Below are 27,186 nucleotides of genomic sequence, written 5' to 3' on the forward strand. Positions count from 1 at the left end.
GTTGTTCAGTTGCTATGTTGTGTCTGACTCTTTGCCACCCCATGGACGGCAGCACGTCAGGCTTCCCTGTGTATATACCACATTTTACTGACTCATGTATCTGTCAGTAAACACTTGGGTCATTTCCACGTTTTAGTTACTGTGAATGATGCTACTATGAACATGGTCATATAAATCTCTCTGCCAGTCCCTGTTGCAGTTCTGTTGGGTATATACTCATGAGCGGACCTGCTGGATGACCTAGGAATTCTGCTTTTGACTTTTTTTGGTGGGACCACCATACTGTTGCCCACAGTGGCTGTATCATTTTGTATTACAACCGGTAGTGCACAAGAGGTTCTAATTCTCCACATCTTCGCAAGGCTATGGTTTTTCCTGTGGTCATGTATGGATGTGAGAGTTGGACTGTGAAGGAGGCTGAGTGCCGAAGAATTGATGCTTTTGAACTGTGGTGTTGGAGAAGACTCTTGAGAGTCCCTTGGACTGCAAGGAGATCCAACTAGTCCATTCTGAAGGAGATCAGCCCTGGGATTTCTTTGGAAGGAATGATACTAAGGCTGAAACTCTAGTACTTTGGCCATCTCATGCGAAGAGTTGACTCATTGGAAAAGACTCTGATGCTGGGAGGGATTGGGGGCAGGAGAAGAAGGGGACGACAGAGAATGAGATGGCTGGATGGCATCACTGACTTGATGGACATGAATCTGAGTGAACTCCGGGAGATGGTGATGGACAGGGAGGCCTGGCGTGCTGTGATTCATGGGGTCACAAAGAGTCGGACACAACTGAGCGACTGAACTGAACTGAACTGAACTGAACTTGCCAAAACTCTTTGTTTTCTTTCTTCTCCTTCTTCTTTTTGATAGTAGGCATCCTAATGGTTGTGAGGTGGTGGTCCTGAGATTTTCAGATGACTTGCTCAAGGTGTCCCCGTGTCAGATCTAGGGTGAGGAGGCACCAGGCTGCCTCGTGAAAGAGAAGAAGGCCCCTGAGAAGGACGTGGAGCCCCCAAGCCCAATGCTGCCATCCTGCTCTCCATCAGGGAGAGTGGCCAGCAGTGGCTTTAGTTCATCTGAACTCCCAACCCCGAGGCATTTCATCACAGGGCAATGAGTGGGCCATGGGGGGCCATCTTTTGGAGATTCTGGAAAATGGAGCAAAGCCAGGAGAAATGAGCCTGAAAGAGTCCTGGTTTTCAAAGGAAAGGGCAAACTCTGAGCATTGCATTCCAAAGAGGATTCACAGAGCCATGAGTGGGGATGGAAATGAGTTTGTGTGCCCCCTCGACTGCCTGGTGTGGAGAGGGAGGGTATGGGGCTGGGGGGCGAGTGGAGTGTCGTAGAATGGGAGTGAGACCTTCCTGAAGGACAAACTGGCTTCCTTGCCATTGCTCTCCAGAGGAGCACCTCCTAGGTGGAGGGTCTCATAAAGAACTGGAGACTTGGGTGTAGAGAAGAGTTTTCTAACACCTAAAATGGCCCGTTGGGGCTGTCTGGTGGAGTCACTGTCTGTCAATGGGACACATCACACTCACTGACACCTGTTATGGTGCAGATGGAAGGTTCTCTCGCTGTAGGGGGTGCTTGGGTGGAAGTCCTCAGGGCCCACTGAGGTCCCGTCCTTATATTGGGCCATGAAGGGACGTGGTCCCCAGAGGGCAAGGCATCCATGAATGTGCTAACCACATCCCCTTTGACTCCCACTGGGAGAGGCCCTAGCTGGGTGAAGGGCTGCGCCCTGTTTAGTGGGAGAGAGCGAACGCTACTGTGGAAGTGAACTAGTGGCTATGCTCAGGGGTTTTGACCAGAGGTAGCCTTGGGGTCCAAGGAGGCAGCCGTCACTCTGTGCTGCGCTGGGTGGGCAAGCCTGCCTCCTGTTTCAAGTCCAGGTTAAGACTTGAGCAAGTGGACAAGAAGAGGGAAGGAGGGTGGGCCTTCCACAAGGCAGCAGGGCTGAAACGGAGAGGGCTGAAAGAAAAGACCACGCTTGGGGGCTGGAGCAAATCCAGTGCCCTTGCTGCGGGGATGAGGAGCTGGGCCGCTGTTTCACTGGCTCTGGCTGGGGTGCCGGTGGGAAGAGCCTGAGTGTGGGAAAGGAGGCGGGAACCCAGGTGGCATGGTGGTGGGCAGTGAGGAGAGGGGAGCAGAGGATGCAGATAAGAGCAGGGGGAAGGAAGTGGAGTCCACAAGGGAAAAGGGCCCAGATAAGGGAGAGGAGTCCAGAAGCCAGGCTCGGGAACTTGAACTTGATGAGCCAAGCGCTAAGGGCCATTGTGGGTCCTTGAGTGGGGAAGTGACCCAAAGCAGGCGTTGTGAGTGAAGTCTGCCACCAGCTGTGGGGTGTGGCTCAGGGGCGAGGGGGCTGCCAGGAGGAGGGCTGGTAGACCAGATGAATCTGGCGCAGTCGTGGGGTGGAAGACTTGTGCCAGGGCAGCCAGGGGTTCATGGAGGAAGGGCCTGGGGAGGTGCACACCCCCAGTGCCCCGACCAAGAAGGAGGAGAACAACGTCCACAGGGAGGAGACGGTGGCAGGAGGGGGTGAGAAATATTCCAGCCTGGCTCAGGGCCAGCTCGGTGAGCGCAAGCAAGCAAGACAGGGTAGGGGGGCGGGGTCCACAGTTGCCCAGCCTCAACCACCTGGAGTCGGGACCTGGGTCCCTCAGGGTGAGTTGGAGGGACCCTGAAGACAGGTGTGAGCTTGCCTAGGCCCCTCCCTGGGGGTGCAGGGAAAAATCAGGCATCACATTCCATTTGTTCACATCCAGCCTGCTCTTTTACTCTGGGAGCCATGGCTTGCCCAGGAGAGGATGTGGCCTCTGCAGCAAGACTCATGGGCCCCAGGCTGATGGCGCCCTCCCCCTTAGCCCCTTGCCCTCCGTTTTGATGACCCCCTCTTCCTAGGATGCTGGGAAATAACTGGAGGTGAAGGGCTGACCGGAGCTCAAGTGGAGCTGGCCAACCACCCTGGAAACTCAGTGTCCTCACTGGCCGAGAGAGATTCAGAGTGCTCCCCTGCCTGCTGCTGCTGCTGCTGCCTTGCTTCCAGGTTACTGGTCCCCGACTGGCTGTGGGGCCTGCAAAGTGCCCTCCCGGCCACGCCCCCTCTAAGTGCCCCATTAATGGTGCTTCCCTGCCCTTCCCTTTGGCTTTCAACCCCTTTTCTTCATCTGCTTAGGGCTCTATTTTGAGAACACATGAGCCTAGAATAATGTGCTCTGGGTCCTCAATTCGCCTTCCAACAGGCAGGCAGCGCTGTCCCTGACCTCACAGTCCCTCCGTGGCAGTAGATGTGATGTCATGGGGTCTTTTTGGCCTGAAAAACTGTCCGGATTCCAGGGCTCCCAGGGGGCAAGAGAGGGGAGAGCTGGAGGGGTGAGAGGGGGGAGGGTGTGAGGAATTTCTGGACGGAATGTTCCTCTGGAGGCTGAGTCCGCATTCTGCCCTGCCCTTCCTCCCCCCAGTCCAGGGCTTGGGCACCTCCCCCCACCCGCCATGGCCCTCTGCCTTTTCCTTCCTCCAGAACAGCAGCCTACAGACACATTTTTTTCCCAGCCCACCCTCCCTGCCGGCCACCGATGTGTCCTCTTGCGTGAACCTCAAGGCAGTCATCCCAGCCACAGCAGCCTTGGCAGACTGGCCCCTCCTCTGGCCCACACCATTGGGAGTGATTAAACCCACTGAGAGGACATACTTGTCTTTTTTTGGAAAAAAAAAGAAAAAATTGAGCAAAGGATGTGCAGCTTCCCTTATCCATCCTGTGGTTCACAACCCCTCGCGTTCAGGAAGTTCTCTCTGATGTCTGATCCCACTCTCTCCTGCTGCAGCCCATTTCCTCCTCTTCCTCTGGAAGTGTATTGAAGAAGCCTCATCCTCCTGAGGGCCCGAGACAATTAGTTTTTAAGCCGCAGAAAGCTTGTTCCCAACAGGAGTGCAGTTGATTAAGAGTAAGAGGAACTGGATGAAGATTATGCCCAAGAGGAGACTGAACATGAGGTGGATGTAAGGAGCCACATTCAAAAACCAGCTATCTTTATCTACTGGCTATGTGACCTTGATCGGGTGATTTAACCTCTTGGCCCCTCAGTTTTCCTCACCTGTGAAATGGGATAATGCTTACCTGGTGAACATTGGTTATGAGGACTGATAATCATGAAAGTGAAGAGCCCAGTGTTGAGCCCAGGGCATCCTTAGTACCTGCTGAGTCGTTCTTGTTACTGCAGTCACATTATGAAAAGGCACCTCCAGACCAGGACCAGGAGGGCAGGCAAGTGAGGTACCTGGGGTGCGGCCCTGGAGGAGGTATTGGTCTCAGGGTTGTGCACCGTGAGACTTGGCCATCAAGCAGTACCGGGTCCAAACCCTTCCACTTGCTCCTGAGCTGGATTTGAGTTGTCCTGCCTGGGGGCAGGAGGCATTCTGGAAGACCCCTGGTGGGGCAGTGATTCTGCTTTGAAAAGCCTGGGTTTGTCCTGGGATTGGGCAGAGGGCGGGGCCAAATTGGGGGGTACCACCCTTATATGGGTTCCATTTGCTTCATCCTTCTACTGCTGAGCCTTGAAAAGTGAAAGTGAAAGTCGCTTAGTCGTGTCCGAGTTCTTTGCATGGACTGTACAGTCCATGGAACTCTCCAGGCCAGAATACTGGAGTGGGGAGCCTTTCCGTTCTCCAGGGGATCTTCCCAACCCAGGGATCGAACCCAGGTCTCCCGCACTGCAGGTGCATTCTTTATCAGCTGAGCCACAAGGGACTGCTGAGCCTTAGTGGGAAGGAAAAGCAGAGTTGGCCAGCTGGCACCTGCTCACCCCGCCTGCAGGCCAGCTGGGAATTGGGGTGAGGGGCAGCAGGTAGGCTCAGTGGTGGGCTTTATAAAACATGGGTGCCCACCGGAGTCCTGCCATGCATCTCACTGTGCGAGGCTGAGCAAATCATACCCATACCTTCTGTACCTCAGTTTCCCCATCTGTGAAATGGGGAGGGAGGAGATGGTGTCTGAGGAGTGGTGTGCAAAAATAGGGTATGTGTGTGCATGCTAAAGTTAGGGTGACAGCTGAGGCCTAGTGGGTCTCTGTCAGCCACTGAAGCTCTGATGGCCTGGGAGCTTCCTGTAGCATACCCAAGGCTCCCTGAAGGGCCTGGGACAGGGGTGGCCTGAGGGGAGACCCCTCTCCTGTTACCAGTTCCCTTGCCTTTTTCATTCCCACTAGCCCCAGAACTGGCAATGCCTGGGAAACAGGGAAGCAGGATTTCAATCCCAGGAGGCCTGGGGTGGAGGCAAGGGGTGGAGGAGAGGGGAGGGGAGTGCACTGTGCATGCTGGGCTGTGTTTGCAAACACTGCAGGAAAACACTGGGTGTTGAGATTGGAAGTGTTTTTTTGGAAATTTTTAGCTCCTCAGAAAGCCTCTTCACTAATGTTGAGGGCAGGCGTTTAATGGCTGGCCCTGTGGCTGGCCTCCAGCTGGCGTGGGAAGGGATGCGGGCAGAGGGGCTGGTGCTCAGATGATTGCTGGCAGGGAGAGAAGTTGCTCTTGCCCTGCTGAGGCCTGTGGTTTCTAATATTGCCTCCCTGGTCTGCACTGTGCCAGAGCCAGGAGGGGTGGGACAGGAGGGTCAAGGTGGGGCAGGGTGGGGTGGGGTGGAGATGATGAACAACAGCTCACATTTATGGAGAGCTTCCTAAGGGCCCGGCCCTGTTCTGAGTGCTGTTTGTGCTTCATCTCATTTGCATCTCACAGAATAGGACCGTGCAGTCCTGCCGGAGAGCAGCGAGGACACGGTGACCTGCCTGAGGTTGTGGTTAGTAGCAGAGAGTCAGGACGTGGCCTGGCCAGCTGTTGCCAGTGCTGCCAGTCTAGATTAGTTGTTTTCATAGTGTCATCCCCGGACCTGGAAACCTGTTAGAAATGCACATTTTTGGGTCCTTCCCTAGTCTTTGGGTTCTGACCTCTGGGGAGGGCCCAGAGGCCCGCCTGTGTGTCAGCAGCCCTCCAGGTGATTGGCAGGCACACTCTAGTTTGAGACCCCCAGCTCTCACTCTGCTCCACCCATTCGGGGTCTCTTGGGAGGCTTTCCCCAGAGCAGGACGAGGGGCTCTTCGGGGCCTGTAATGGACCTGAGGCAGGTATTCTGTCTCCAGCTTCTACATCCCACCCTGTTTCTGTCCTTTCTCCCTGTCAGGGAGGCTGATTGTACAGACTATGAAGAGTGAGGGCACTGAAGCTGGGAGATCTGGGTCCAGACTCAGCTGTGCTGTGTAGACTCTGCATGCAGAAAGTCCCTGTGAACTGCTCTCTAGGCCTTCTCCTCCCTCCAGGAGGCCAGAGCCACCCAGGGTGGAGGCATTCAGGCGTCCTGTGCAGCCCGTGGTCTCCACGTGAGCATCACAGAGCTGTGGACCAGAAGAGATGGGCAGGGGATCCGAGGGCGGAGCAGCCTGGCCCTGCCTCTGAGGACTCTGCTGGGTGGGGCCGGCTGGTGGTGGGAGGCTGAGGGGGACCCTGGTCCCGATTGTCAGGCAGCTCCTCGAGCTCAGTCTAGGGCAGGGACCGCTGGGGATTTCTTGTGGGCTCATTTGCCTCCTGCCCCATGGCCTGTGGCTCAGGAGTCGGGGCTCTGGGGGAGGGTTAGGGCTGGGCTGAGTGGGGACAGAATGTGGCATCTTTATTGCTCTGTAGAATCATCTTCAGACTCCAGGAGGGTTAACCAAGGAGGCTGGGAGGGGCTGGGAGTTGGACCTCCCCAGCTCTGACTCCGTTCCTGGACCCTGTGCTCCCTCAACCGTCCCAAGCTGCCTTGACCCTGAACTACACAGGAGGTTTTATTCACCTGGAAAGAAGTTTTGGCTTCAGCCTCCTGTCTCTAGTGTGTGTGTGTGTTAGTTGCTCAGTTATCTGACTCTTTGCGACCCCATGGACTGTAGCCCGCCAGGCTCCTCTGTCCATGGCATACTCTGTCTCTAGAACAGTAGGGTAAAATTTGTGCGTTTTTAGAAAGAGCACTACTGCCTTTAGCTCAGCCTGCTTCCTTCCTCCAGGCCTGAAAGTGTGTTAGTTGCTCAGTTATATCTGACTCTTTGCAACCCCGTGGACTTCAGCCCGCCAGGCTCCTTTGTCCATGGCATATTCCAGGCAAGGTTGCTGTTTCCTTCTCCAGGGGATCTTCCCAACCCAGAGATCAAACCCAGGTCTCTTGAATTGCAGGCAGATTCTTTACTGTCTGAGCCACCAGGGAAGCCCTCCTCCATGCCTGTCTTGGTCCAGTTCTCTCCCAGATGCCAGAACTGTTCAGAAGTCATTCTGTTCATTCCCGTGTCTTCAGACATGATCAGCGCATCCTCAGGTCCTGGGGACAGGGTTGGGGCCGATGTTTCCTATTCTGAGATCCATTATCTATATCTGGTCTGTGGTCATCTCAGTGAAGATTTGTTTCCATGACCTTGACTCATGCCCACTTGCAAGATTCAAGCGCCCCTCTAACCACATCACTGAGTTGGAAACAGCCCTGGAGACTGCGGTCAGGAGATGGCCCTGGAACGGGAAGCTTTTCTCTTGTGATGAGGGAGTCTGAGGAGCCCATGTTTCAGGATGCCTTTAGTGGGAAGCACTTCTGTTGGTCTGGGTGAAGGAAGGATGGCACCGGGGTGAGGGACAGGATCAGTCCTCAGGTGTTTAGTGACTGCCCACTACACATCAACCACAGTCTCCGGCATGAGGGATGTGGCAACTGAGTTGGTTAAAGAAAAGCTGCTTTGAATCTGTTTTGGAGAAAAGTGGGATAACAATCACAAATAAAACAATAGTTGGAATGAGACCTATTCCCACAATGAGATTATTCATGCACTAAGGACCAGATAAATAGCTCAGACAGTAAGGTTTACTGGAGTTCAGAGATGGGAGACAGCCCTCCTTGCTGGGGTGTTCAGGAGGGCTTCTTTGAAAGGAGAGCTTGCAGGAAAAGGGGAGAAGCCATTCCACAAACCAAGTCCTGGATGTGGGATGGAGCAGAGCTTTGGGGCATGGAGATTGAGGTCCTCAAGGTGCGGGGGGGCAGGGCCTGTGTGGAGTGGTCCTTGAAAGCCCACTGAAGTGTGGAACATCGTGTCTGGGACCACTGCAGTTTCACACAGCTTGAGGCATAGAGACCCAAGATGGGGTTCCAACCCTTTTGTTCCCATTAGTAGTCAGTGGCTTTGGTCCATTCATCTGATTTCTTCTTATTGGTAAAGTAAGGCTCAAAGATGGTAAGGGTCCCTGCCTCACTGGGTTCTTATGAATAGACGAAGTGTCTGGTGTAGGTACACATGCCTGGCAGGTAGGAACAGGAGTTGCTTACTCGCTCCTTGTTGCCTTTTGAGGGATCAGACTTAGGGTCCCTCTTGAGGTGTGTTGAGCTGGGTGGTTCTAGGACCAATAGGATTGTCTTCCACTTTCCAAGTTCTGCCCCCAAGCCTGGGGTCAGCACATTATGTCTCATCTTGGGTTGGCGCCATCCAAGCTGTCTCCAGAAGCCTCCTGCCCACCATGGCCTCTAGCCCGGGGGAGAGAGCCAGCCTGGGGCTGTTTGCCCTGAGGACTCACGCTGTGCTCTCCCTCTGTTCACAGCCCGTCAACACTGAGACTGCTCCGAAGAATGTAGTGGACACAGTAAGTGATGGCAGGCGGGGCGGGGGGCAGGGAGCAGCTTGGTGAGGCCGGGAAAGCAGAAGGAAGATGGGGGGGACAGTGAACAGATGTGTTTGAGGACACCCTTCTGGAGTAGATTTGTGGAACTTGGGGAAGGGTGGGGACCTTGTGACATGGAGAGCTGGACATCAGACCATCCCCCTGTGTGTTGGGAAATGATTGCTGGGGAACGAGGCAGGCAGGGAGGGAGAGGCCAGTGCTAAAATGTGGTCTTCTTTATTAAATATGTAGCATGTGAGAGAGCCAGGAAGATCTTTCCAAACACATCTTTCTGCCTTAGCAGAAGGACAGATGGTTTCCTCAAGGCTGCGTGGAGGAGGAAGAGAAGGAAGTGGGTGGATTGTGCAGTGGGGAAACCAAGGCTGGCAGCTAGCTGATGGGCTTGGAGGACTTGGGTTCATATCTCAACTCGGCCAAGGTTCTATCTGTGAGACTGTAGCATGTCTCGAGCTTGTCTGTGCCTCAGTTTTCTCATCTGCAAAATGGGAATAATATCTCCCCAGGAGAGACACACATGAGTGGGTGCAGTTGGCTCCAAGGGGCCTTTAGTGGACAAAGATGCTGCACAAACAAGCAAGCCCCCTGCCGGGCCCCCACCCCAACCACTGCCACACCCGGCAGTGAAAGACCTGGGACTTTTTGGTGACTTTCCTCGACTCCCCTCTCTGACTGCCTTTTCTTTGTCTCCAGGGAGAAGCAGCCTTTCGGGGTGGAAACACACGGAAAAGCCTTGAAGAAGATGTAAGTATGGGGAAGGGGAGGAAGAGGAAGACGTGGAGGTTCCCTGGTGAGTGGGGGTGCAGGGAGGTGGATGATGACTCACACCTGTCTTGTCTGGTGGGGCATCCCTCACAATCTCCTGTCTAGAAGGGCAGGCTGGGTTACTCAGCTCAATTCCAGACTGAAAGAAAGAAAGGAAGAAAGTGAAGTTTCTCAGTTGTGTTCGACTCTTTGCAACCCCACAGACTGTAGCCTGCTAGGCTCCTCCATCCATGGGACTTTCCAGACATAAATACTGGAGTGGGTTGCCATTTCCTTCTCCAGGAGATCTTCCTGACCCAGGGATCGAACCCTGGTCTCCCGCACTGCAGGCAGACTCTACCATCTGAGCCACCAGGGGTGAAGGGTTGAGCGGGCCCATGACTTAGGCTCAGTCTTGGGCCTCAGTCTTGCCTCCATCCAGCTCAGCTGGATTCAGGGCTCATTTGCCCATCACTTAAGCAGACCTCAGTACTTCAGGGTGGGGAGAGAGAGTGTGCAAGGCCTGGCTGGGTGGTGAGCAGTCACTAAAGTAAGGGCCAGGGGAATGGGTGACACTGCAGCAAGAGGGACTAAGGGCAGAGATGAAGAGGGACTCCTGGGCTCTTGGGGATCTTAGGCTCTGCTTCTTTGGACAGAAGAGGCTTGGAAAATGGCTAAATGCCACTGACTCAGGAGGAAGCTGAAAGATGGGGCTGGTTCACCTCGCAGGCTTCTCCTGCCGTGTGGTTTTTTGGTGGAGGGTGACAGGCAAACTCCTTAAGTGGAAGGACCTCAGGGAATGAAGGAAGGGCTCCCCGGGTCCCCTACTTTGAGCCCAACTTGTGCCTGGGCTTGTCCTCACACCCCAGGGGCAGATGCCCCGTGAAGTCGGACCTTCCCTTTCTTCCCCGGCCTTCTCTGACAATTCACCCCTCAACGGGCCTCTCCCTCCTCTCCCTCCCTGATCTACAGAGGAACAGGGAGTGGTTTTGGCGGTTTGCACAGGGGGAGCTGTTGATGGCATGGGGCCGTATCATCTGACAGCTGCCTGACCCACGGCGGGGAGGGCCTGGAGGGAAGCACTAGGCTCCTGCAGGCAGTGCCGTCGGTGGAGAGCCCACTGCCACTCCACATTGCCCAGACCCGCAAGGCGGAGGTGTCCCCAGGGCCACACGGGCTGGCCAGGAGGAGGAACATGCCTCTCAAATTAGTGGAAAAGGTATGCACGGGTCCTGTGGGTGCGGAGTACACATGCTCAGAGGGACCCTTGTCCATATTTGTGATGTGTCTGGGGCTGGGGTGCAGGGGAGGAAGTAATGTTTTGTGTACCTACTACTAACGATTAACTAGCTTAATGGACACAAAGTGAATTCTATAATTCACGAGGTGAATTCACAAAAGTGAATACTATAGCTCAATACATGTTAGCCATTCTTATTACTGTTATTTTGGCTAAGGGCCAGAAGCTGGCCTGGGTATTTTTGATCCCCATGACATCCCACTATGGCAGATGCTGTGAACCCATTTTATAGATGAGGAAACAGAGGCTTGGAGGAGCTCACAGATGCAATGAATATCTGTCTTCTCCATTCTGTCCTGGGACTGCTGCCTGAATATGGTGTTTCCAGGACTCCTGAGTCTTGGCCAGGGGACAGGGTGATGTCGTGTGAACCAAGCCTTTTAGCCAATGGTCTGGATGTTCTTATAAGTCGAGTCCTAGGGCAGCTGCTCCCCACAACCCCATCCCAGGCCAGATAGATCCAACAAGGTAAAGGTGTAGCGGGAGAGAGTGAAGTTAGACATTGTGAAGAACTTTTTGACATGAGGGGGTGTCAGACCTTGGTCCTGGGGAAGAAAGAGGTTGCCGCTTAGCTGGGATTAGAAGTTTTTTAGGGGAAACTCTGTTGATCGGGGATGAAAGTATGTGTGTCTGTGCATGCCAGGGGTGGGTAGGAGTGGTGTCTTGCCTTGATATGGGAGGAGGGACGTGATGAGTCTTGGTTTGCTTAGTCTAGTTAAAGGAGTTCATGAAAGGCTGAGCAAGTGAGCAGATTATAGAGTGACCTGTGTACTGCGAAGGAAGAGAGAAAACCTAGTTTTTGAGGTTCCCAGAAACCTGTCCCGGGTTGAGTGACCTCACGTCCCCTGCCCAACCACTGAGCTCTCTTGCCCTCTCCTCGGATGAGGAGACTGTTTCTGGAGCGGCATGGCTGCTGCTCTGGGGCTTGCTGCTGTGATAATGTGCCTGTTTGTTGAGCTGTTTTCCTGTCTCTGGCCCGCAGCCCAGGACTCACAGGGCAGGAATGGCTGTTTCCCTCCAGCAAGGCTAGTGTGTTGCAGGGTTTGTGGATGGTGTGCTGTGTTGCACTTTGTTTTGGAAAAATCCAGGCGGGTGGGCAGGAAGGAGAGAGGAAGGGGTGTGGCTGGAGGGGCTGGTGCAGAGGGGAGGGGGTGGCCACAGCCCTCAGAGGAGATGTCGGGGTGGGGAAGGGCCCCTGATGTAGATTGGTCACCAGTCTCTGGCTGCCTGACATGGCTGCTGCTTACAGACCCTCCTCCCAGCTGTGCCCCCTGGGGACCTGGGCTCCGGAAACAGCTTCCCCTTTGGTCCAGTGCTGTTGTGTTTGGTCTGTGTTCCTCAAAAGAAGGCAGGACTCTTCCCACACAGTCCTTGCTCCAAACCAACCCCGCCCAGATCCTGGGGTTCCCACTCTTGCTGCATGGTGGGGAAGAAGAAGGCGAAAAACGGAGCCGAGGGTCACAGATCTTGAGTTGCCCCGGAGTGTCTAAGCGGTGGTCAGCAGCCCCCGCCGGCATTGAGGACCAAGGTCAACGGTGTTGGCGGAATCTGCAACAGGAAGGGTGAGGGTTAGATACCAGGAGGAACTGGCTGATAGGAAGAGACATAGACACGGTTTAGGGGAGGGTGTGGAATTTCCTTTTACAGTGTCCTTTAAGCAAAGGAGCGACTGGGTTTTGGTGATGATGGTAGGGGAGAGATCTTGGTGCCTACGGGAGTTGGATCAGAAGTTCTATTATGGATCTGTGTCTTGGGAGGCGCAGGGAAGAAGTTCAGAGCTGTGGATAGATGGCTTTGAGAGCCCCAGAGAGGAAAGGAATGGAATTACAGGCAGACCGAGAGCTTATTTTTCTTCATAAAAGAAAATCTTCAAGTATTCTTTTTTTTAAAAATGTATTTATCTATTTGACTGCATCAGGCCTTAGGTGTGGCATGCAGGTTCTTTGTGGCTGTGCATGGGCTTCTCCCTAGTTGTAAGCGTGTAAGCTTAGTTGTCCTGCAGCATGTGGGATCTTAGTTCCCCAACCATGGATCAAGCTCATGTCCCCTGCAATGGAAGGGGAATTCTTAATCCCTGGACCAGGAAAATCCCTAGAGAACTCTGTAAAACCCTTGGGTAGTTTTCCCCAGAGGCTCTGAGTGGAACAGGTAAATAACAGCGGACTGTGTTGTACCCATTTTACAGAGCGGTCAGCGAGGCCAGATGGCTGCTTCTCACATGGGCTTCGTAGGTGAGAATCATCTTTCGCAGAATGGAAGCTCTCTGAGGTCGGGGGCCTTATGCCCAGCTGGTGGCCCTCAGCAAAGTTCACTGAATGAGGAAGGGGGTATGATGATGGCGTGCGGAGACCTCATCCTTCCTGAGAAAGGCGCTGTGTGAGTTGGCAGCTGCTGCAGGCTCGGTCTCCAGCCCCGTGTCTGTGAGGTCACTGTGTTTTCTCAGAGCCCTCAGCTGTGTGGCTCACATGCCCCGCCCCCGCCCCCGGCCCATGGGTGGTTCTCCGGCTCTCCCTGTGACTTGGCCCAGCTACCCCCAGACCTGTTACCTGTACTCGTTTGCTTTCTGCCAGTGAGTGTCACATGCTTCCAAACTTTGCAGAAAACAGGAAGCCCCGTCAGTGAGAGGGCAGCCCAGTGATTCATCAGGGGATGACCGTCCAGCTGTCCGTCCCCATCCTCCGCTCGAGGGTCACTGTCCAGGGCGGCTTCCTCCCCTGCCTCCCCTCCCGCCTCTCCCCCCGACTGCAGAGCCGGCTTGGACTTTGTCTTATCACCTCTGGAGGCGGAGTGGCCAGACTCTGCTGGGGCCAAGTTTCTATTTGTCTTTCCCGGCTTCTTGGGGTGGGGAGGCGGGAGAATGTGGAGGGTGGTGACTGGGGGGGGAAGCAGGGCCTGGCTCTCCTGCTCTGCGCCTCCCTTTCGGCCCGCGCCAGTGGAGGCCCTTGGCTCCCCTCGACTCCCCAGTCTCCCCACCAAGCCCCGCTCAGTATCCTGGAGGCTCCTGGGGGCCTGGCCCCGTGGTCCTGGCTACACCTCCCGCCTTGGCTATTGTTGTGGCTTCCAGTTGTTAGAAGCAGCTGTAGTGGCCTCCTCCAAACATGGCTGTGGATCAGCAGTCGCCGGAACCCGAGGGGCTATTTATAGCAGGGTGGCCCTGGGGCCTGGAGCTGGGCCTGGGGCCTGGGGAGGTTCATCCTCTCCTCATCAGGGACCGGAGAAACAGAGACGGATGAAGTGTCGGGTTTCTGCGTTCCTCTGAGCGGGTCGTCTTGGAACAGCCTGGTTTGGGTCTTGAAAACCAAACACAACTCAACCCCTCCTTACTGCCAGCACCAACCCCCCCAACTTCCCACCCCCCAACTCTTCATGCCTGACTCATGCAAACCCAAGTCCTCAGGGCCAGGAGAGCTGTGGAGACAGAGAAACTTCCCGCTGGACAGCGCGGCTTGGCTGTTTCCTCCTGCTGCCTCTAGGCTGAGCTGTTTGGGGCTGTGCTGCAGCCCCAGGCTCTGGCTGCAGCCTTCTTGCGAAAGGCTGGATGGAGAGTCCTCTTCTTAGGGGGGCTGCCCTGACTTGGGGCTCAGCTGGGTGCGGGGTTGCAGAGCCCACCCACCCCTGCCTCGTTGGTGCTGCGTGGAGAGGGCCAAAAGGGGCTCCTCTTCTTGGGGCCCCAGTGGTCCAGCCCGGAGTCTGAGGATGAATCCTGCTGGTCGTCAGGACTTGGGGGTGAGTTGCTGTAGCCTCGGTTTCTCCTGCAGCTTGGCGGTCATGAAAGGCTGGTTTAGGGGAGGCTCAGGCATGTTTGGAAGGTGCCAGTGGGCTCAGAGGGCTCTGGCTGGGAGTGTCCAGGTAGGGCTCCGATTCTTCATCGAGTGAGGTGGATGAAGGGATGGGTAGCAGCTGGTGATGCAGGATTTTGCTTTTCTATAGAGGTAACTGTTTGGTTGTGTCTCTAACTATCCTTTTAATTGTACTCGATGTAATAATGGTAAGAACGTCTAAAGGCCGGATATGCATAATTCCCTTTACTATTCAAATAACCCCATGAGGATTGTTGCATCTTACTTGTGACATTGGGGCTTCCGGTGGCTCAGATGGTAAAGAATCTGCCTGCAATGAAGAACACCTGGGTTCGATCCCTGGGTTCGGAAGATCCCCTGGATGAGAGCATGGCAACCCACTCCAGTATTCTTGCCAGGAGAATCCCTGTGGACAGAGGAGCCTAGAGGGCTACAGTCCATGGTGTTGCAAAGAGTTGGAGATGACTGAAGAGCGGCTATACACAGCACTTGTGACATTACAGAGGCTCAGAGCATTGAGTAGTGCAAGGCTGTCCAGTAGGATGCTGCTCTGATCCTGCTCTGATCCATACAGTTTCCCTGAGGTGTTTTGGACACCAACTTGGGTCCATTTGCCTAATTTTGTACCAGTCGACAACCCTAGAGATGGGAGCAGATGAGGGAGGTAACAGACAATGGACAGTGGGTCCTTAGAAGCATGATTTGCTGCCTAGCTCTGGTTGGTACACACCGTGCCTGGTGGCTTCTTGTCTCAAAACTTTTGACTGACCTGGTGTTGCTGCTTTAAAGGAGAGGCTTGTGGGCAGCTGGTGGTCAGAGGAGAAATGTTCAGAGCTGGACGGAGGGGTGCTAGCGCTCTCATCTTTCCTTCTTTCATGCTTGAATCTCTGTTCACCACTTGGCATTACTGTTCTCATATCCAGCACATCAAGGTGAAATGAGTGTCCATCAATTTAGTACTGTTTTATTGAGTGTGTACTCCGTGTAGGTGGCACCAGCCCAGGCCTGGTGCATTTCTGGGCATTGGGGATTTTTTCCTTGCCCGGAGGGAGGAAAGCGCTTCCCCTCAGGGGCTTGCAGGCACACAGGCACACTCACGTGGGATTGGCATCGATTGCTTTTGGCTTTGAGTTGCTGTGTTGCTGGGGCTTTAGGGCGCCTGGGCTGGAATGTTGGCAGAAGCAGAAGGAAATCTGTTTGCCCGTGGCCCTGACCACTTGTGTGGATAGCTCTCTGCTGCTCTCCTGCCGTCCAGCTGGTCCCCATCCTAACACTGCTCCTCTCTTCTCTTTCCCAGAGTTCCACCAGAGTTACACCAAGTGTCCAGCCTCATCCCCAGCCCATCAGGTATGCCTCAACTATAGGGGGTAGGGTGTGGGGGGCAGGCAGTGAGGTCACTCTGGGTATTCTCAGCAAGTCGTGCCTTTGAGTCTCTAATGCCAAAGTCATGAAGCCACTGGTCGGGAGCATGGCAGACATGGAAGCTACAGCAAGAGGATGTGGGTAGATGCCACTGGGAATCAGTCATGTTTTGAATTCTAGTTTGAAGCCAGTCCTTGAGCTGGATTCTTTATTTACCTGCATGATCTCATCTAGTCCTTGCAACAACCCTGCAGGGTAAGTATTTTATCCCCATTTGACAGATGAAGAAACTGGGTCTCAGGGAAATGAGGCAACTTGTTAAAGGTCATGCAACCACCAACAGGCAGCACTTGGATTTGCCTTCAGGACTGGCTGGCATTGAGGCCCGTGCTAGATACTGTTCCTTTCCATGAGCAGTGGCTTCTGATATTCGAGGGTCATTTATAAAAGGAAGGTTCTCTGGCTGGCTGGGCTGATGGGGGCTGGGGCAAGGCGACCATAGGGAACTCGGTGCTTTGCTCATCCAGAGTTACTTTGTCCTGGGTCCAGGTTCTCTGATTTTTTTGGCTTCCTTTGCCTCTCCTTCATCCGAGGCTTCTGAGATGAGTGAGAATCTGGCCCCAGGGATCTGGAGCCCCAACCAGAGAGGGCTTGGTGTGTAGCTGAAGCTCCCAGTGGGCTGCAGACCCTCTGCTAGCTGTCTACAGAGAGTGGAGGGCCCCCTTAGCAGATCCCTCGTCCCTTGTAGCTGAGAATCGGTGGGTGCAGAGTGCGATGCTGATATTGTCCAGGTGGTGGCGCTGTTCTGCCTTCAGTAGGAGCCCCGCCCCCATAGGCTGCAGGATCAAGAATGATCAGGACTCAGAGGCCAAATTCACAGTGGGCTCCCAGCACACTGGCATCTCTATTACCGCGTCCCAGTCACCGTCCCCATGGAGAAGCTGTATGTCACCTTTGGCTCTCCTGTCTCCAAGCCCCATCTATACAGTTGGCTCAGAGCTAACCCTGGAGATTTGGATTCTGCCCCAGTTCTTGGTGTCTTGGGGCTGTACACCCTACTGACGCCCCATCACTCTGAAACACCCCAGTGGTATCCCTCCCACTGCCCCTCCAGTCCCAGCTTTACCTGGAGGTAGTGAGAGGTTATCAACATGAGTGTGGTCCATCTTGAGTAGTGAGGGGAAGCAGGAGGCTGGTGATGGGGTAAGAACAGTATGAGGTGCCCCTAGAAGCCGCTGGGGGGCTTTGGAATGGATTGCTGATTTCCTGAAACCCCTTCCCTGTCCCGTCAGCTCACCCTGGACCCTCCTCTGGAAGAGCAGCTGGGTGAGGTGTAAAGGTGTGAGACCTCACTGAGCTCTCACTCAGTGCCCGGCCCAGGCAGCTTCCTACCTCTCTTAGGAGCTCGGATGGCACTGGGATGTCTGGGGGTCCCCTGCCACTGCGGAGGCATCCTCAGCCTCCTGGGCCCTTAGAAGCCAGGGAGGTCACTGGCAGGAAGCAGACCCGGAGCCGATGGGAGCTGCCAGCGGTGGGGGGAGAGCCAGCGAACAAAGGGCAGGAGTCAGCCTGCCTCCAGGGAGGGCTGGAATGTGCGCTGTGGTCTGGCTTACCTGCAGCCCAGGTGAGCATGTCACCTGAGCTGCCCCTACCCCTGAGGGCCTCCCCGCCCACGCCACAGCTCAGAGCAAGCAGAGGGCGGTGGAAGGCTCAGCTCTGGGATGCAGGAGCCCTCGCTTCGGGCTCTCCTTCCTCTCTGGAGCCTTCCCTGGATCCTTCGAGAAGCTTCTGCCAGACCAGGTGGCCGCCATATGTTGGGAGGCTGCGCTGGACTCCTGGGCCCTGGCTGGTTCCGGCGCTGGCTCTGACCTGTGGGATCACAGGTTGAAGGCTTTGCCGACAGGGTTGTTTAGCACCTAAGACTAGTGTCATCAATCTTTGTTTCTGAAACGGTCTGAGATCCTTGCCGGCTTCTGCCCAGCTCTGTTCTCCCCAGCTCTCCCAGCCTGGCCTTGAGGGCTACACTGGCCTTGCCCCGGGGAAGCTTCTGGCCGTGGCTCAGAGTCAGGCAGCAGCCAAGCCCTCCTGGGTTAGATCTGAGGGCTGTGTATGGTGTGGAGGGGTGCAGGTTCCTGGACCGCGTCCTGGGGGCCTGGATTCTGATCTGCTGCCTGCTGTCTCCCCAGAAACATGAGTACGAGCCGGACCACGGAGGACAGCTGTGAGCTGGACCTGGTGTACGTCACCGAGAGGATCATTGCCGTCTCCTTCCCCAGCACAGCCAATGAGGAGAACTTCCGGAGCAACCTCCGCGAGGTGGCCCAGATGCTCAAGTCCAAACATGGAGGCAACTACCTGGTGAGGATGGGCCCCCGCCCACTGGTCCAGGGCCCCATCCTTTGTGTGTGCCACCTCTTCCTGCTGGAGTCTCATCCCACCAGCCCCTGTGCCAGCTCTTCCTCCCTTCTTCTCTCACCTGCCCCTGACCTCGGGTGCCTCATGGTCTGAGTCCTCACTCAATGTCCAGCTATCCTCTGAGGAGAGTCTCTGTAGCTGGGACATGGCCTCTGAGCCAAGTCGTATGTGTGTATGCTTGTCCTGGTGTGCATGTGTGTGGGTATGTGTGGTTTCTATGTGTGTGTGCTTGTGCATGTATGTGTACAAGTGGGGTGTGTGTGCGCATGTGGTGTGTCTGTACATGTGTGTGTGTGTACAGGTATGTGTGCTTGTGCGTGTATGTGTACAAGTGGGGTGTGTGCGTGCATGTGGTGTGTCTGTACATGTGTGTGTGTGCTTGTGCGTGTATGTGTACAGTGGAGTGTGTGTGCTTGTCCTTGTGTGTTTGCATGTGTATGGGTATGTGTGGTTTGTATGTGTGTGCTTGTGCATGTATGTGTACAAGTGGGCTGTGTGTATGCATGTGGTGTGTCTGTACATGTGTGTATAGGTATGCGTGCTTGTGTGTATATATGTACAAGTGGGTTGTGTGTGCATGTGGTGTGTCTGTACGTGTATATGTGTAGGTATGTGTGCTTGTGTGTATATGTGTACAAGTGGGTTGTGTGTGCATGTGGTGTGTCTGTATGTGTGTGTATAGGTATGTGTGTTTGTGTGTATATGTGTACAAGTGGGTTGTGTGTGCATGTGGTGTGTGTGTATAGGTATGTGTGTTTGTTTGTATATGTGTACATTGTGTGTGCATGTAGTGTGTCTGTATGTGTGTGGGTGTACATGTATGTTGACCAGGAGAAGGGACGCTCATGTTATTGAGCGCCTGTGATGATCCGGGCCCTGTCCTAACTCCTTCCCACGTATTTAACATCATGACTGCCCTAGGAAGCAGCTACTGCAGGAGCACAGAGAGGTGGGGGGTTTGCCTGAGGTCACAGTGTCAGGGAGTGGCAGAGGTATCACACTGTCAGCGCCTCTGAGAAGTCTGAGGGCAGAGCTGTGGCAGGGCGTGTTTTAAGGGACCTCGTGTAGCTGAACAGAGAGTCGTACTTGGGACAGGAGAATCTCCCAGCCGATGTGGAGGAGGTTATCCCCGACTCCTCACCCACTATGGGGGTCAGAAAGGCTAGCCAGGGGATTGGAACTCTCCTGGCCCCAGAGGAGGGCTCAGGCCCACTTTATAGGAAGGTACATGGGGCTGGACCCGGAGACCGGCCATGCCATGGGGAGAGAGCAGAGGCAGGGTCTAGGGGCTCTGTTAGGCCTCCAGGGCTGCTGTAACTAATTCCCGCAAATTAGGTGGCTTAAGACAACAAAATTAATTTTTCCACAGTTCTGGAAGCTAGGAGTCCAAGTCAAGGTGTCACTGGGGCCGTGCTCCGTCTGAATCCTGTAGGGGAGAATTCTCGTTGCCTTTTCCCATCTTCTAGTGGCTCCTTGGCTTGTAGGTGCCTTGCTCTAGTCTCTGCCTCCATCATCACATGGCCTTCCTTCTTTCCCATGTCTGTGTGTCCTCTCCTCTTCTTATAAGGACACAAGTCACTGGATTTGGGGCCCACTCTGAAGGCAGGGTGATTTCATCACCAGACCCTTGACTACTTACATCAGCAACAGACCTGTTTCTAAATAAGGTCACATTCTGAAGTTCTGGGTGGACATGAATTTTTGTGGGACAGCATTCGACCCTCTATAGAGACCCATCCATCAGCTATGTTGGATGTTGTTAAGAGTCTGGCTTTAGGGACTTCCCTGATGGGCCAGTGGTTAAGACTACATACTTCTGCTGCAGGGGACATGGGTTTAATCCCTGGTTTGGAGACTAAGATTCCACATGCTGCATGGCGCAGCCAAAGAAAAAAAAAAAGACATCCGGCTTTAAACAGAAAGTTCTATGCTGACTCTGCTCTTACTAACTATCTGATCTTTGCACTTAGCCTCACTAAGCCTTAGGATACCATCTGTAAAATGAGTCTAATGACACTATCTATTTCAGAGGTTGTGGAGAGAATTAAGGCAGCTTGTTAAATGTCAAGTCCTTAGTGCGGCCTGGCTGGCTGTGAACACCCAAGTGGTAGATGTTGTTAATGGAATAAAGCATATTCCTTTATGGGACTCAAGAGTGATGTAATGTCATGGTTTAGTCATTAAGTCATGTCTGACTCTTGCAACCCCATGGACTGTAGCCCACCAGGTTTCTCTGTCCATAGGATTCTCCAGGCAAGAACACTGCCATTTCCTTCTCCAGGGGGTCTTCCCGACCTAGGGATCGAACCTGGGTCTCCTGCATTGCAGGCAGCCTCTTTACTGACTGAGCCAGCAGGGAAGCCTGTGAAGAGTGGACCAGAAGCCGTTTAAGGTCTTGCCCAATTTCAGGAGTCCAGAGTTCCATGCGTCTCTGCTGACCCTTCCCCGATCTGTCCCACCCATTCCAGACCCTGTGGTCCTCTTCTCTCCCCAGGAGACATCACAGGGGCCTTTGAGTTTCCCAGGCCTTGAGCTGGATGTTGGGAGTTCTGCCTGCCTCCTCCAGAGATGGAAGACAGGAATTCAGAGACAGGGGGACTCCCGTGGGATGTGGTTGAGTGTCAGGGGATGTCTCCTGGGAGGTCAAGGACCTGAGAGGGTCCACCCAGCATGGTTTGCACCCTTTGATAGAGGGTGTCTGACCACAGAGCAGTTGCATCTCCATGGGGTGAGTTTCTAAAGGCACCATGTGAAGTAGAAACCAGAGATGGCCAAGTGTTTACCAGTTGCCACCACTGGATCTCCATACAGTGTGGAGAGACACCCACCTTGGGGGCGGCCCGTGGGGCCCAAGACAGATTCCATCCCCTTCTCACCTTCAGTTCAGGATTTCTGCTCATCCAGGGGCAGGGCTGAGTGTCTACATACTTGTCTCTGTCTCCCTGTTCATCCTGAGAACCTGTAGTTGGTTCCCGTCAGTCAGTGTGTGTCTGGTCAGGCTTCACGTGTGTTCATGTAGTAGAATTTCCAGCAGGGAAGACAGAGAGAGAAAGAGAGAGAAAGGGCCAGCCTTCTCACAACCTCTTCCTTTTCCTCCTTCTAGCTTTTCAACCTCTCTGAGCGGAGACCTGACATCACGAAGCTCCACGCCAAGGTGAGCCTGGGGCTGTTTGGCGGTTTGTTTGGGGGAGTTCTCCTTGCCTGGGCTCCCTTCCTCCAAAGATCCCATGTTAGAATCTTGGAGGAAAGTGCTGTGACTGTTTGCAAAGCCTGTTCAAAGTCACTGTGCTCCCTTCTCTTTGGAAAACAAACACACATAGCGCTTCTGTGATACGAATTACAGAAAGCAAAGCTCAGTGCAGTCATTTCCACCCAGGCCTTCCTCTGGTGGTGTGCACACAGAGCCCCTGGGGTCGGGGTGCGGTTGTGGGATTTTTAGTCTTACTGATGAGTCTTCTGGATTTGCACTGGCTGGGAATTGCGAGTGCAGGCTTCTGATAGCCAGAGTTCTTTCACTTGCTGTTTAGTGAGCCAAGTGTGGAGGGGCTCTGCATGCCGCTCCAGGCCCTGGAGTTCAGTGACCGTCACTGTGTGACCTTGGGTGGGCAGCAGAGATCTCTGGGCTTTGGTTTGCGCATCTAAAAGTGGATGGGCTGGATTAGATGAGCTCTCTGGGTCCTTCTGAGCACAAGTTTTCTTGTACTTTAAAGTTCTGTCAGTTAAAGTTTGAAGGAACCTGATGACTGCTATTCAGGTCTACTCTCTGTCCCACTCAGGCCTCTTTTGGCCTGAAAACTTGATGCTTTGTGTGTCCAGGGCCTGGGAAAGAGCTGTGATCAGCCTTCAGCTTTCCTCTTCCTCCCTGAGTGAGCCCCTGGGGTCTGTGGGAGGAGAGCTTGTCTTAAGGTCAAAGTCGTGTGAAAGGGACCTGGAACCTTTGGGGGTGCTAGGCCTTTGCTTTACACACATGTGAGAAACTGAGGCTGGGGCTGGGGCTGGGGCAGGGGCGGGGACTAACCTGAGGCCCCACAGGGAGCTGGTGTCAGAACAAAGTTGGACAAGTGTCCTCGGCCTCCACACCCCTGCCTCCGTGCGGGGTTGATGGGCAGGGCAGGAACTAACATCCCTTCACTGTCCCCCACCCCTGTTGGCTCTCTGCGCTTCTGCCGCTTCTGACTCATGGCTTGGGCCACAGGTACTGGAATTTGGCTGGCCCGACCTCCACACCCCGGCCCTGGAGAAGATCTGCAGTGTCTGCAAGGCCATGGACACCTGGCTCAATGCAGACCCCCACAATGTGGTCGTCCTACACAACAAGGTCAGAGCGGGGGTGGCAGGATGTGTGTGTGTGATGAGTGCATGTACCTGCCCGTATCACTGGATTGTGTGAGAGTGCAAGTTTGTGTATAGTCTCCTTCTTGGGGATAATACATTCTGTCTGGGGTGGCACCCATAAGAAATGGGGGCTACCAGCCTGTGGGGCCCTCAGGTGTGGTGGATAATCAACTGTTTCTTCTTTTTAAGATTCAGCCCCACCTGCTTCCTCCCTCCTCCTTTTCTGTCTGAGAGCCACAGCTCCTCTGTCCAACCCCTTTTCTTCAAGGCTTCTGGTTGGGCTCTGGGGTGGGAGGGCCAGCCTTAACAGTGAAGGCTTTTGTGTTTGGGGCTCTTTCAGGGAAACCGAGGCAGGATCGGCGTTGTGATCGCGGCTTACATGCATTACAGCAACATTTCTGCCAGGTAAGAGAACCTGAGTGTCCTGTTCTCTGAATGTTGACAGCAGGACCCCTTTCCCCACCCACCCAGGGCCTCGCTCTTCCTTGGGATTGGAGGATGAGGACGGAGGAGACGAGAGGTGCTGAGGACAGGGTGAGGAGCCCCCAGAAAGGAGAAAGTCCCTGCCCACAGCTCTGGGGTAGGGGCCCTTGGACGGAGGGCAGCATAGAGCAGAGACCATGCTCCTATCTGGGGCTGCAGTGGTGGGGGGTCAGCTGTGGGAGGCAGGCCCTGCATGGGCACCCCATCCAGCTGGCTTCTTGGGGCCACTTTCCTTTGCCAGTCTGCCTTCTATTTACCCCAAAGAGCAGCGAGGGCATCACAAGGAAATGTTGGAACACATCTGGGTGCAGCTGAGCCACCTAGACGTTTTCTCATCCATGCCCCTGCCTCTGGCCATCAGGGGCTTCTTCCCACTTTGGAGTTTGCAGCAAGAACAGGAAACAGCCAGCAGATGGGTTCCATTCTGATTCGGCTTTGCAGAGAGGCAGAGGAGTTGGTCCATTCATTTTGTCATTTGACAATGGTTATGGAACAGTCACTGTGCAGGCTGTTCTAGGTGCTGAGAATAGAGCAGCAGGCAAAGGTGGGCCACTGCCCTCATGAGTGTTAAATAAGTGAATAAACTCATCCCTTAAGAGCAGGAGGCAAGTCCTCTGAGAACAGAGACTGAAGCAAGACGGTGGGGAGGGGAGGTCTCTCCAGGAGGTGATATGTGAGCAGAGACTGGAATTAAGTGGCGGGAGGCTGGGAAGGACTGAGTCATATGTGGTCTGGGGGGTGGTGGTGGCAGAGGACCTTCCAAGCAGAGAAGAGAGTGAGGCGAATGCCAGCAATGGGAATGCCAGAGCCTGGCATGTTTGGAGCCAGGGACGAAGAACAGGAAGTGAAGCTGCAAGGGGGCAGAGTCCAGGGGCCGTGCAACCCTTGGTGAGGACTTTGGGGTTTATTCTAAGAGGGACATTGGTGGAGAGTCTAGAACGGCAGCGCTATATGAGCTGTCTCTTTATAAAACGACCTCTTCGAGGATGAGTAGAGTGTTCTCTGAAGGGCTTGCCAATAGGACGGTAGTTTTATGACTTTAAGAAACCTGACCTGGCTTAATCTTTGCTTAATGGTGAACATTGCCTGTGCACCTCCTGTGTGCCCACATGTGCCAAGCTCTTTAGAGATGTTATCTCCCTCAATTGCCATAACAACATTCAAAGAAGGCATAGTTATCACCTCATTTGCCAGGAAAGGAAAATCAGGTTCAGGAAGGTTAAGTAACCTGCCCCAAAGACCAAGGGCTACTAAGTCAGGGGTAGGCTTGAGATGGCCTCCCAGGATGTCTGGTTCTAAGGCTCCTGTGCTGAGTATTGCAGCACACAGGAGGGAGGGATGTTGGAGCAACCCTTTCCTGAAAGCATCTCAGGACAGAGTGACTGGAGGGCTCTGCAGGTCTGGGGAGCAGGGGTTGGGGGACAGGGGGATCGTGGAAGTTGGCTCCTCTGACCACCTGTTTCTCCGCACAGTGCTGACCAGGCCCTGGACCGGTTTGCAATGAAACGGTTCTACGAGGATAAGATTGTACCCATTGGCCAACCATCCCAGAGGAGGTGGGTCTCCAGGGCTCTTGGCCCAGTACATACATGTGTGTGTGTGTTTGCTGTATGTGGGAACCAGCCTTATGAACCCATGGGGACTGAACAGTGTACCTATGTGGTGGTGTGCCAAGTATGCAGGTTCAGGTCCAGCCTGGAGGGGCATGAACTCAGGAACCTGTGAGCAGCTGTGTGTGCCCACAGCAGGGCACAGCAGTTGGCTCCTGAGGTTGGTGCCAGAGAGCAGTGGGCCCAGCAATAGGGAGTCGGGGGGTGCGAGAAAACAGCTTGTATGAGAAAGCAGTGCCATTCTTGGTCCTGTGTTTGGATGGGTCTGCAGGAGGCTAAAGTTATTGCTGTCTGCTCTGAAGAGGTGACAGACACTCATTCATGATGAGGGTCCCCTTCTGCTGTGAGAGCTTTAAAATTTTACAAAGGGCTCTCAGCGATGTGGTCCACAACAGCCCATGCAGGAAGCAGGACAGGGATGGATTTCTTCATTCGTCTGGCAAATTTTTGATACTCTAGTATGTTCCAAGTGCTGGCAATATCTAGTTGAATAGGATGATCTTTAGCCCTTAGTAAGCTGATTATTCCGTTGAGAACTTTATACAAGTAAATAGACCATCAAGGTCATTTTAGACAGTGATAAATGCTTTGAAGGGGAAAAAGCCAAAATAGAACATGATGAGCTAGAGAGTGGGATAGGGGTGGATGTGAGAGGCTGATTCTGATGGACTGACCATTCTGAGAAGATGCCATGTAAGGTGAGGTCTGAGAAGGGAGAAGGAAGCCTATGAGTGAAGGTCTGGGGTAAAGGGTCCAGGTAGCAGGTATGAAGGCCACAGTGTTTCATTGACTTTTCCAGCCCCTTGGAACACTGACCAGGCGAAGCAGGACCCCCTAGCCACAGGTCCTGGAGCTTTCCAACCTCTTCAGGCAGGGGATTCCCAACTCACACCCCATCGCCTACATCTTGCCTGGCTAAAAGTGTGCTGGCTCCACTGGGGACTGTGTTTCTGCCATTGTAGCAGGAAGCCCAAGAAGAAGTGAATGAGTCCTTAGGCCACCAGTGCCTTACAAGCAGCACAGGGAAGTGGGTAGCTAGCTTCTGGGTCAGAGATCAGAAAGGGAATATCTTTCTGTGCAGAAAATTCTGACTAGGCTGTCAGACACAGCAGCAGTGGTTCAGTGAGAGTCTTCCCAGGGAGGAAAGAACTGCTGTTCAAGATCCTGGCTTGCTACATATGGCTGGTGGCCTTGGTCACAAGTCTGGCCCTTGGCCTTAAAAGATTAGATTCAGATAAGAGGAGCACGATGTTTCTGATGGTACAATGTGGCGTGGAGAGTATGGGCAGGGCAGTCACATCTCTGCAGCTAAAAGCCTGGAGGACAGGGATTAGTGTTACTCTCAGGAATAGGATGGTTCAAGGATTTCACCGTGCTCAGTATGTGCTTACATAGCGTGCCACTGGGGTGTGTGTGTGTCTGTGTTTACATTATCTGCCTTGTATCTGCCTTGCCACTGGTATCTGTAGCTGCATCTGCTCATGGGTGGGTAATTCTGTCTGTGCTCAAATGTGGAAGTGCGACTGTTGGGGAAGTGGCGTTCGTTGCTACTTTCCCGCCTTGTCAGTGTTACTTCCAGGGATTGGATCAGCTGGAGGAGCGGAGCGCAGGGAGAGAGGGAGGGAGGAGCTTTGCCTGCAGCTCCCCCATTCATTGTCACCCCACCCCCGGGTTCATTGTCCCCAGCACACAGACACATCCTGTTGGCACGATCAGAAGATCTGATAGGAACCTGCCATTCCAGGTTTCCGGTTTGAGCAACAGGGCTGGGGGCTGGGTAGGGGCTTGAATAGGAGCTGGCGCTGCCCATCAGATTATCTTGCTAGGGTAGTCCAAGGTGGCCCCACCCCAGCCCAGGGACAGAGGCCCACAGGCCTGGAGGTGGGCCAAGGAGCTGAGAGTCAGGACGAGACCATCGTCAAGGTCATGAGGGTTCTGGTCCCACTCACCTCAAATCAGAATACATTCTGATTGGTCCTGCTGACCCAGAGTGGCATCCTCTGGCCAATCAGGAGAGGAGGAAGCACTGACCAAATGGACTGGCCCCTCCTTCTAGTAGACAGGTAGGGGTCAGACTGCTTCCCTGCTCCTCCTACCCGCTCCCCTCTCACCTTTGTGCCCTAATGCTGTGTCTTAGGGAGGCTCATGACTCTGGATTAGTTTTCCCTTTCTTCTAGGAGTGGGGGTGGCTTTTCCTTCCAGTCTTCTAGTGAGATCCTTTTTAAGGGAATTGGGGAATGTTGACTCTAAAGATAGGACTACTTAATGGAAGTTAGATATCCTTCAGTATTGAATGAAGTGATATAGAGTAACTTTGTACCCTTTTTGTGTGAGTGCTAAGTCGCTTCAGTTGTGTCCTACTCTTTGCGACCCCATGGATGTAGCCCGCCAGGCTCCTCTGTCCGTGGGATTCTCCAGGCAAGAAAAAGTGAAGGACTAAAATTATTAAGCTCTTACTATTT

General features: G+C 54.0%; 1 protein-coding gene across 7 annotated transcripts in view; it reads left to right on the forward strand.

Moving 5' to 3' along the window:
• TNS1 (tensin 1) overlaps window positions 1-27,186 on the forward strand; it is a 210,235-nt gene that overhangs the window by 94,641 nt on the left and 88,408 nt on the right. For all 7 annotated transcript variants that reach the window (XM_040228387.1, XM_040228386.1, XM_040228388.1 and 4 more), the window contains 8 exons: window positions 8,598-8,639; window positions 9,369-9,419; window positions 15,817-15,866; window positions 18,068-18,239; window positions 21,400-21,450; window positions 22,492-22,614; window positions 22,972-23,036; window positions 24,587-24,670. In XM_040228387.1, coding sequence (XP_040084321.1) covers window positions 8,598-8,639; window positions 9,369-9,419; window positions 15,817-15,866; window positions 18,068-18,239; window positions 21,400-21,450; window positions 22,492-22,614; window positions 22,972-23,036; window positions 24,587-24,670 — 638 coding nt within the window. The remainder of the gene's footprint in view (window positions 1-8,597; window positions 8,640-9,368; window positions 9,420-15,816; window positions 15,867-18,067; window positions 18,240-21,399; window positions 21,451-22,491; window positions 22,615-22,971; window positions 23,037-24,586; window positions 24,671-27,186) is intronic.

Source organism: Oryx dammah, unplaced genomic scaffold (genome assembly GCF_014754425.2).
Source record: "Oryx dammah isolate SB20612 unplaced genomic scaffold, SCBI_Odam_1.1 HiC_scaffold_27, whole genome shotgun sequence".
Classification (NCBI taxonomy): Eukaryota; Metazoa; Chordata; class Mammalia; order Artiodactyla; family Bovidae; genus Oryx; species Oryx dammah.